This window comes from Grammomys surdaster, unplaced genomic scaffold (assembly GCF_004785775.1).
Source record: "Grammomys surdaster isolate TR1022 unplaced genomic scaffold, NIH_TR_1.0 320268, whole genome shotgun sequence".
Taxonomy (NCBI): Eukaryota; Metazoa; Chordata; class Mammalia; order Rodentia; family Muridae; genus Grammomys; species Grammomys surdaster.
This window is the reverse complement of record NW_021627211.1, coordinates 30,687-41,541: the sequence shown is the minus strand read 5'-3', so window position 1 is coordinate 41,541 and position 10,855 is coordinate 30,687. Positions and strand designations below refer to the sequence as shown.

General features: G+C 40.1%; 2 protein-coding genes across 2 annotated transcripts; both read left to right on the top strand.

Annotated features, from left to right (window-relative positions):
* Positions 1-1,932: 1,932 nt before the first annotated feature.
* LOC114616451 (trace amine-associated receptor 7a-like) lies at positions 1,933-3,036 on the top strand (the record flags this gene model as incomplete). The annotated part of the gene is made up of 1 exon (XM_028761913.1): positions 1,933-3,036. A coding segment is annotated over one exon (1,104 nt), but the record flags the coding sequence as incomplete, so codon positions are not given.
* Positions 3,037-9,540: 6,504 nt separating this feature from the next.
* LOC114616450 (trace amine-associated receptor 6) lies at positions 9,541-10,578 on the top strand. Its single transcript, XM_028761912.1, has one exon. It carries the CDS (start codon positions 9,541-9,543, stop codon positions 10,576-10,578), a length of 1,038 nt encoding a protein of 345 aa, XP_028617745.1.
* Positions 10,579-10,855: the final 277 nt, after the last annotated feature.

Genomic DNA, 10,855 nt, shown 5'->3' with positions numbered 1-10,855 from the left:
GATAGATAGATAGATAGATAGATAGATAGATAGATAGATAGATAGATGGGATAGATGGATAGATAGATAAACAGACAGAAGACATGGGAGTTCTGTGAGGACAAGGAAACCTGTCTGAGATAATATTGAGCCATATTCAGCACTAATTGGGTTTGAAGTGCTGGTGAAAAATGAAGTCACAAGGTTGGGGTACTAGGGGGGAAGGGACCTGGGAGGAGTATGTTCATAAGACATAAACACACGATACAAGATTAAGTATCAAAGAATTAATAGAAATTACTTTTAAAATGCTGGAAGAGAAGAATCACCATTGTCCAAAGAATGCTCATATATGATAAATAGGATTAAGTTTACGTGACAGCTGAGTCACACAGCTATCATGAGCAGATCAATGCAAATTACAGATTGCTTACACAACATTCAAAGAGTATGGCATTTCTACCATAACCATTCATTAAGAAAACCACTATTAAAATTATATTTTCATCTTTCTCAGTTTTTTCACTCACATAAAAACATTTATGTGTATATTTTAAAGAATTAAAATTATTATATGCAAACATTAAGAGGGGAGCCATATTAAAATGTCTACATTCTGTCTACTTTATTTAAATTCATATTCCACAGCTGGAGAAATGGCTTAAGAGTTAAGATCATTTGCTGCTCTTACAGAGGTCCCCAACTCAGTTCATAGCTACCACACAGTAGGCCAAATCATCCAGTTCCAGAGGCTCTGATGCCCTCTTCTGGCCTCTCCAGGCACCAAGAAAACACACACACACACACACACACACACACACACGGTATACATACAGAAATTTAGGCAAAACATACACATAAACTGAAAATAAATATTAAACACATATTCTTTTCAATATTTCCCATAAAAAACAAATAAAACTTAAGAGTGACAATTTTGTGGGGTTTTGTTTGTTTGTTTGTTTATTTGTTTGTTTTTGAGAAAGAGTTTCCTTTAGTGTAGCCCTGGCTGTCCTGGAACTTTCTCTGTAGACTAGTCTGGCCTTGGTCTCAAAGAGACCCACCTGTGTCTGCCTCCCAAGTGGTGGGATTGATGGCATGCAGCACCACACAGCAAGAATGACTGTTTTTATTTCTTTTCTATTTGCATTCTACTCTCCCATTATTCTAAGTTACAATTATTAAAACTAAACCTGTGGCACTTCAGATCTTAAAATATGTAATTATTGGTACTAATTTAACATCTTCTGTCTTTGATAAAAAGCAATACTGGAAAGCAAAGAAAGATTTCTGAAGACATTTTAAAGGCATTCAGTGTGAAACTAGTAAATAAAAATTCTCCTAGCAACACAATGGCAATTTCAAACAATAAGAGAATCAGCATGCTTACAAATAAGAACAACAACATGTCAGGGTAGATATTGTCTCCATCTCCAGAAGGGATCTAATACCATCACTAATTAAATGGGTGTGACTGTGATTGCATTAACATAAGGCATGCTGAAAAGTCTCTTGCCCATTTGCACCAGGGATTCAGTCTTCAGGGCTTTAGGCTTTGGCAGTCATTTAACTACTTTCTTGCGGGGGAAAGTGTGCTTTGGGCATTCCTGGGTCTGTGAAGTTGGGTAAGCATTACCAATAAAAGGTGATCGCGAGCAAGCAAATATGACACAACGGAGAGCTGTGGAAGACAGGTGTTCGTTTCTACAATATGCAGAAGTAGGTAACTGAGAATCACATTTGAAAATAGAAAGAAATAACACTGTGTGTAATAATAACTGAATGTAACATTACCGAGGAAATAATGACAGTAAAAATTAACAGTTTGTCTGATGATGGAATTAACTTTATGTAATGAAAAAATAATTAGATTCTTAAGCATGGCTAAAATAATTCACAGGTACAAGAAGGTATACAAGTACTATTGACATATTTTTTATATCTTTTTCCAAGGATGTTTTGAAAACTGGAGTAACACACAAGGACAAATTGGTTGACAATTTTCTCAGTGATCACTCCAGAACCATGAGTGAAGATCTGCTCTCTGCCACATCTGCCCAGCTGTGCTATGAGAACCTGAACAGATCCTGTGTCAGGAGCCCATACTCCCCAGGCCCTCGCCTCATCCTCTATGCAGTCTTTGGCTTTGGGACTGTGCTGGCTGTGTGTGGAAACCTCCTGGTGATGACATCAATTCTTCATTTCAGGCAGCTGCATTCTCCTGCCAACTTTCTGGTGGCATCCCTGGCCTGTGCGGACTTCTTGGTGGGTCTGACTGTGATGCCCTTCAGCACAGTGAGGTCTGTGGAAGGCTGCTGGTACTTTGGGGACAGTTATTGTAAATTACACACTTGTTTTGATGTATCTTTCTGCTATTCGTCTATCTTCCACTTGTGCTTCATCTCTGTTGATAGATACATTGCAGTCAGTGATCCTCTGATCTACCCCACCAGGTTCACTGCATCTGTTTCTGGCAAGTGTATCACCTTCTCCTGGCTCCTGTCCATCATCTACAGCTTTTCCCTCCTTTACACAGGGGCCAATGAAGCTGGGCTGGAGGATCTAGTGAGTGCCCTCACCTGTGTAGGTGGCTGTCAAATTGCAGTGAACCAAAGCTGGGTCTTCATCAATTTCCTATTATTTCTTATCCCCATGCTTGTGATGATAACTGTCTATTCTAAGATTTTCCTCATTGCAAAGCAGCAGGCTCAGAACATTGAGAAGATGAGCAAGCAGACTGACAGGACATCAGAGAGCTACAAGGACAGGGTGGCCAAGAGAGAGAAGAAAGCAGCCAAAACCCTGGGCATCGCAGTGGCTGCCTTCCTCCTTTCATGGTTGCCATACTTCATTGACTCCATCATTGATGCCTTCCTAGGGTTCATTACACCCACATATGTGTATGAAATCCTGGTTTGGATAGCTTACTACAACTCAGCCATGAACCCTTTGATTTATGCTTTCTTTTATCCTTGGTTTAGAAAGGCCATCAAACTCATTGTCACTGGCAAAATCTTGAGAGAAAATTCCTCAACCACCAACTTGTTTCCTGAGTAGATTCTCGGTTTAGTTCAGGATTGAAAAGAGATTCACAGCAGAACATCCCTAGAGAGGTTGAGCAGTCAGATCCAATCCTGTAAAGTGATAAATTATGCTCCAGCTGTGATCCAAACACAAAAATTCAGCTACATGTGCTCCCTGATTACCATAACATTAAAATATAATTGTAATGGTTTCAACAGGATAGAATCCCAGGAATGATGGGATTCTCCACACTTTGCTTTTTATTACCGTGCTCTTGTGACACTTGGTTTTGAGTTTCCCCATATTTTATGGATTAGTATACCTCTCCTTAGTTTTCTTGAAAAAATAGTGTGTGTGTATGTTCGTACATATATTTCTCCATATATATGGAATATATAATTTAAAATATTAGAATATATTTACATATCTAAATTATGCATTTCCCCTTTCATATTAGCATAATTCTTTATCATCACATATCTTCATTTTTTGGTATTTTTAAAAAATAAAATTTAAATGTAGAGGAGAAAACATAGGTATTGGATGAAAACACAAGCATGTGGTGTTGTTCATAATCACACATCACAAAGAACAATCTCACTCATGAGAAACAAACACGTTAGCTCAATTACTGGCAACAATAAAGACTATGACCATCATAAGTAATATGACTCATTCACAGATTTACAGCCTTGCCATGACTGTGCAGAGCTGCAGTGTCAGACGACATGAGGTTACCCCTGAATGTCCTTCCACTAACCAAGGTCACAGAGCCCAGACACTCTTGTCAACTTGCTTTGAGCTTCTTGAAGTGCAATGTATTCGTCTATATTATTTCAGTGGAACAAATGACCTGTTGTGATGAAAAGTATAAGTGAGACTCACAGGTAAGAGTAGACCTTGAAAGAGTGATTAATTTACAGTAATACCAATGTTCAATCTGCCAATATTCTCTTGTGTGCTTCTTAATCCAAAACTACCTTTTTGTACATGATATTTTTTCTCCAAGATTAAAAAAAAAGTGTCAATCAGATAGACCTTTTTGCTTATTACCACACACTTTGTCAGCACATCAAACAACACAGTGATTATTACATTTTATAGAATTTGATTCTCCAGTATCTTTGAACCTCTCCTCAATCAAACCAGCATATTCAAGTTAATGTATTCACCCTTGGATTAGTTGAGGTGACAAATTGTAAACCACTCTCCATGGGCTCCAGCTTGCTATGAGGAAAAAGAGTATAGGCACATTTCTACATTGCATGAACCTTCCATGGCTTATGTATTTAACAGCACCTAAGCAAGTGCCCTCTGTACAAAAGTTTAAGGCAAAAGTGATTGTGGAAGCTTTCTGGTACAGTCATCCAGGTTTTAGGACCCAGGTTGCTTATCTTGTCTATCTATTGTGTTATATTCTGCAGTTTAATGATGCACACATATTTGTTTCCTCTCCTTGTTCATCTGCTTGCCTCCAGCAGGGACCTTCCAGTGTATATTGAACATATGATTAGTCAGTGGAGTTTTGCTGAATAAACATGTTTTTCCTTTAAATGCAGAAGTATTTTTAACATCTTTCTTTTAAATCCAGAAGGATTTAAGAAATGATAATCTGCATGTTCACAGTAAGTGACTATTGGGTCCTGGCCACACTTCTGCTGTTTCTGACTATTCACAGGGACAGGGTGGTCTTTAAGATAAAACCAAGAGTCCTCTTCTGGTTACAGCACATCTCCTTCCTCCATTAAATCATACCAGCCTGGTTCTATGGGTCCATGACTATTCATTCTCTGCTCTCATAAAATTTATTTATACAGCACTCCTCATCCCATGTAGAGAAGAATTTAGATAAAGGGGACTATTGAGAGTGGAGCAATAATTTTCTTTGTGCTTAATAGTGTTCTTGGTGGGATCTGCCTTCAATGACAGACTTAGATTTGTAGGCTCTGTGATGGGGTTCATGCGTGAGGACTCTGGAGAATGGTGTTCACAGTAGGTCCTTGAGGTGAGCGTGGCACCCCAACAGACCTTTTCCTGATCCCATGTAAAGTCTGAATGTGAGAAGAAACCACACGGACTTATGGGCTTGAGGTCACTCTGTCTGTCACTCTCCTGAAGTATGCAGGAATAAAACGATTCGAACTTCATTTGTCTTTATGCTTCCTTATTCAATGGCCTTATGAGCTCACTCATTATTCATTTTGAGCAAAATAAAGGTGGGATGGAGGACAGTGGTAGAAGGAAAGTGGACTGAGAGCAGCCTTGTGTTGCCACTCTCTAGCATACCATGATCCATGAGTTCCACATGACCTAGAAGGCAGGAGCATCCGGGCTTGTCCCTCTTCCCAGTTTCCTCATTAACCGTGTGTCAGCTGTGCATGATAAGCTCTTCAAGATCTGAGGAGGAAATATGGAGAGTTCGAATAGCAGTAAGAAGGAAGTGAGGTGTCTGCAACAACGCCTCCTGAAGACTTCATGTTTACTCCAGGAGGCTAGTGTATTTTAGCTTAGAGGTAGAAGCACAGAAAATTCCATGTAATATTCATTGACTTCTTTTCATTCCTTTCTTCTGTGGGGAGGTTTTATAAAGGGGGTACTATAAAGCGATATGAGTAAAAGGTCCTTTATTTGTTTGAGATCCATATTAAGAGTATAGTCCTCTGGACTTAGATCTCCTACACATATGTAGCAGACATAGAGCTTGGTCTTTATGTGGGTCTCCCAACAATTGGAGCAGGGGTTGTCTCTGACTCAAACTCTGTTGCCTGGCTTTGGATCTCTTTTCCCTAGCTGGGATGCTTTCTCTGGCCTCAGTGGGAGAGGATGCTCTTAGTCTTGATGAGCCTTAATGTGCCTGAGCGGGTTGGTACCAGAGAGGGGGGCTCTAAGCAGAAGGAGAAAGAGGATAAGAGCAGGGGTTGGGAGGGTAGGACTGAAAGGAGAGAAGGGAGGAGATCTGCTATCAAAATTAAAGTAAAATAAATAAACAAATAAATAAATAAAGGAAGAAAGAAAGAAAGAAAGAAAGAAAGAATATAGTTCTCTCAGACATCAAGATCAGTCAGAGAAAATATTGATTGCCACATAAAGCCTGATAATTTGAAGGCAATAATGTGTGTGTGTGTGTGTGTGTGTGTGTGTGTGTAATATACATACATATACATACGCTACACACACACACACTATTGGATGCTGGGGCATGCGTTTAATCTCAGCATTCAAGAGGTAGAGGTGGACAGATCTTTTTGAGTTTGAGACCAGTTTAGTAGTAGTGAGTTCTAGGATAGCCAGAACTATACAGTGAGCACAGAGAGAGAAAGAGAGAGAGAAAGAGAGAGAGAGAGAGAGAGAGAGAGAGAGAGAGAGAGAGAGAGGTTGACTCATTTTAGACATTATGTATATGATTGTATAACTGCATGTTATTTGTTTTTATAAAATGAGGGGAGCTAATAAATGTAGCTTTAGTACAGACATTTCAAGTTTAAAAATAATATTTGGACTATATTATAATTGAGACTCTTGCCAGATGTTGTAGTGTACGCCCACCCAGCACTCAGGAGGCAGAGACAGAGCAGGTGAATCTCTGAATTCTACAACAGCAAAGTCTACTCAAAAAGACCATATCTTTGAAAAATAATCCATTTGTATACGCGTGTGCATGTGAAGAATTTTTTCATCCTTTGCCTAAAACCAGACTTTTTGAGGGCAGACAGATTGAAGTGGATGTGCCTGAAACCTTAACTCAAGTGCTAAAACTGAAGCATTCACAGTGATGACACAAGCCTGCATGGGGCCTGAGACCTGAAATCTGACCAGCAGATTAAAGAACGAACATGTGCTAAACTGTACTTGGAGGAAACAATAAACAAACTTGGTTTCTTACACCATCTCACCCTACTTCAAATACCCACAAGCAGTTAACACATTTAGAGAAACACTTGTCAACCCTCAGTGGTGAAGCAAAGAATTAAATTGATTAAGTAATGCACTGAGCATCTGAGACCATTACCAGACAAGCTGGCTGCAATCTCAATGCCCAGTGTTCTTCATTTACAAACTAATGCTTTGACCTGTCTGGTGTTTGGTTACCTGCAGCCTCTAATCCATAGAGACAGGATTAAAACACTTCCTCTCATTAACACTCTTCTGAGTTTGTGCTTTGCCATGACCACAGGATACCATTATCACATCTTTCTCTTACTTTGGTCATAACGAAGACTATTTCACATGTTCAGTCCCTGGAGAGATGCCCTCATTAAGGATGTCTTGAAGGACCAAACTAAAGATGAATCACGAAAATGAGAAGGAAAACTTTATCTGATGTAAGAACCAAAAGTTTGCCAAAGAATCCTTTCCTGGGCATTAGAGTCATAAACCTACAGGCATCAGACTTCTTCCTAATGTTGCCAAACTATTTACTAGATGTAGTCTGAGAGACAACATTCAAGAGTGGTATTTGTGCAAGAATTTAGAGGCCTTTGGAAGAGTTACACCCTACCTCAGCACTGGGAGAAGTACTCCTTACTAAGTTAGTAAACCTGAAGGTGCAAGTTAGCACACATTCCTCTGTTGAGCTTAGATGACATAAGTGTAGATACAGTAGAATTGTACAAATACTGAAGCAGCATTGGCATAACCAAAGTTTAGGATCTTGGCCTGGATCCACCTGTACTTATGCTTCCTGTACTATTACAAGCATTGTCTTTTCGTCTCTGGTGCCGCAGCCCACATGTCCAGCTCTCCTCTTATGTTTCAGTAGGGCTTCATCTTCAAGACCTCAGGCTTCATGATGATGGAGACAACATGAATTTTTCATTACCTTATACCCAGTAATAGACATCCACTCACTATGTTTTGAATAGATTAACTAATGAATGGATGAGTCTCAGAATAATAGAAGGAGCTATGAAGTTATCTCTCTACCTAACGTCAAGGATGCCAGTGGAAAGGTTTATTACTTACTAGAACATAGATCTCAATGTGAGGAAGGGATATGTTTGTCTCCTGAGACTATATGGCAGTGTTTGGAGACATTCACATCTGTGGGTTGTGGGTGGATAACACTGGTTGTGCACAGGAATGCTACTTGGTGCCACACCACATTTAGAATTGCTTCAAATCCCTATCTATAGAGCATAAATAGGGAAAACCTGGCATAGAGTTTTGCACCAAAAGCAATTGACATCGTTTTATAAAATCAGACACTAAGAAATCTGAATGACATCTAAATAAAAAGCTGATGTGATTGACTTGTGACTAGGCAGCCACTAGGATGAATAAGAAACACCTCTCGTTCTGTATAATGCACCACACAAGCATATAAATGTTGGCACGTCTCCAGCTCTGTACTGCCAGAAACTTGAACTTTGTCAGGAAGGTTGAAAAATGTTTTTTCTTAATCCCACCTTCTTAGCCAGGACTGAGACTATGAACACAAAATCCAATTCAGAGTTCTCACTTCCTGCACCTTGTTCTTTGTAAACTGAAAACCCCTTAGGAGCATGCGCAGAAAGGCCAGTCTCCGGTAACCACAAAGGAAGTTGCGTACAAGCCAAGAGAGTTCACTGCAGATCTGTCACATGAATAGGGAGACTTTGCACCCAGGTCCCAGGTAACTATGGCTTAAGAGCAGAATTCATCTCCCCAGCAGTCCCTGAGAAAAGATAAATACCGTGTATTTCTTTAGGCCTCCGTATAATAGATCTTTCTACCGTGTAGTATTTCTCCATGACGTGTTCTCTTTCTGCTTAGTCGCCACAATAGATGCATACATGACTCTTTTTTTTGTTTTTGTTTTGTTTTGTTTTGTTTTTGCATAAATGACTCTTAACAGATCGGAAGGAGCCAAGTTGACCTTTGAACCTAGTAGCTTCATCATATCTTTTTCAGACCCCAGAAAGGTGACTAGATTATAATTGAGAACAAAGGCCCTGTTCAAGTCTGTAAACAAAGGAAAGGTTATTATTTGACCTAAAACACTTAATGGTAATTAATGTAGAAGAGACATACTTTGTAGACCAACTATGCTAATAATCACTGTTGAATATAATCTTACTGTTCACACCTTGCCCTACTGGGATTCTGACAAAGGGTTCTCCCTTTGGTGATGTCTATTTAGCGGGAGGACGTTTAGACAGTAGCTTAAGGAGTGTCATCACGTGAACATAAATCTATAGGTGACCCACCAACCTACAGCTGCAGCTGCTGTTCCTGACTACTGCCAGAACACAAGAGGTAAAAATAAAATATAAAGACATATTTAGGAATCAGAGAAAATTTAACCAATTAAGAAAACAAGTTATTTGTTCATTAAAATTCATCCCCAATTATTTTGGACCATATAGTATTTATTGGATTTTTTTCCAGAGAATATTTGGAAATTGTCAGAAGGATTAAAAATAAAAAATTATATTAAACTTGATATCTCATAATATCCTCTGGATTGATGTGGACCTGTTCCCCTTACAGTACTGAGGAATAGAAATCCTGAATCTTGAGAACCGAATCAAATGCAAGCCTTCTGCACATGCAAACAGCATGGAGAGTAATTCATCCCAGCCCGCTGTCCTTCAGCTCTGCTACGAAAATGTGACTGGGTCTTGTGTGAAAACCCCCTACTCTCCTGGATCACGGGTCCTCCTGTATGCCGTCTTTGGCCTTGGGGCTGTGCTGGCAGTGTTTGGAAACCTCCTAGTGATGATAGCCATCTTCCATTTCAAGCAGCTGCACTCTCCCACCAACTTCCTCATTGCATCCTTGGCCTGTGCTGACTTCTGGGTGGGGGTCTCCGTGATGCCCTTCAGCATGGTCAGGTCCATCGAGAGCTGCTGGTACTTTGGAAGAAGCTTCTGCACTTTCCACACCTGCTGTGATGTGGCTTTTTGTTACTCTTCGCTCTTCCACCTGAGCTTCATCTCCATCGACAGGTACATCGCTGTCACGGACCCTCTGGTCTATCCCACCAAGTTCACGGTGTCTGTGTCAGGAATTTGCATTAGCATCTCCTGGATTCTTCCCCTGGTGTACAGCGGTGCTGTGTTCTACACAGGGGTTTATGATGACGGCCTGGAGGAATTATCCAGTGCCCTCAACTGCGTAGGCGGGTGTCAGGTAGTTGTGAATCAGAACTGGGTGCTGATAGATTTTCTTTCCTTCTTAATACCTACTCTTGTTATGATAATTCTGTACAGTAATATTTTTCTGGTAGCTAGACAGCAGGCTAAAAAGATAGAAAATATCAGTAGTAAGACAGAATCATCCTCTGAGAGTTACAAAGCCAGAGTAGCAAGAAGAGAGAGAAAAGCAGCCAAAACCCTGGGAATCACAGTGGTAGCGTTCATGATCTCCTGGTTGCCCTATAGCATTGATTCATTAATCGATGCTTTTATGGGCTTCATCACCCCTGCCTACATTTATGAAATATGTGTTTGGTGTGCTTATTACAACTCAGCCATGAACCCTCTGATCTACGCTTTATTTTATCCATGGTTTAAGAAAGCTATTAAGGTTATTATGAGTGGTCAGGTGTTCAAGAACAGCTCAGCCACTATGAACTTGTTCTCTGAGCAAATATAAGCAACAGCACAGAGTAACATGCAGGTACCTTTAATTTCCAAATGAATGGAGTTCTTAAAAAGTCTCAGCAAACCCTTAAAGGAGAAGGATAGTGGCTGCTCACATCAGAGACAATGAGTTAGCATCTCCCATTCTTGTCAGGATGAGCACCTTGCTGCCATTTCTCTGGGGGTGGTGTGTGTGGGGGGGGGAACGAACTTGAGCAATAAATGTCAGATTTTTATTTGTTTTCTACTTCCAAGCTGCTCAAGTCACACTTCTTTCATTTAGTCCCCTC

Coding starts and splice junctions, on each gene's coding strand:
- LOC114616450 (XM_028761912.1), top strand. CDS start 9,541: ATGGAGAGTAATTCATCCCAGCCCGCTGTCCTTCAGCTCTGCTACGAA.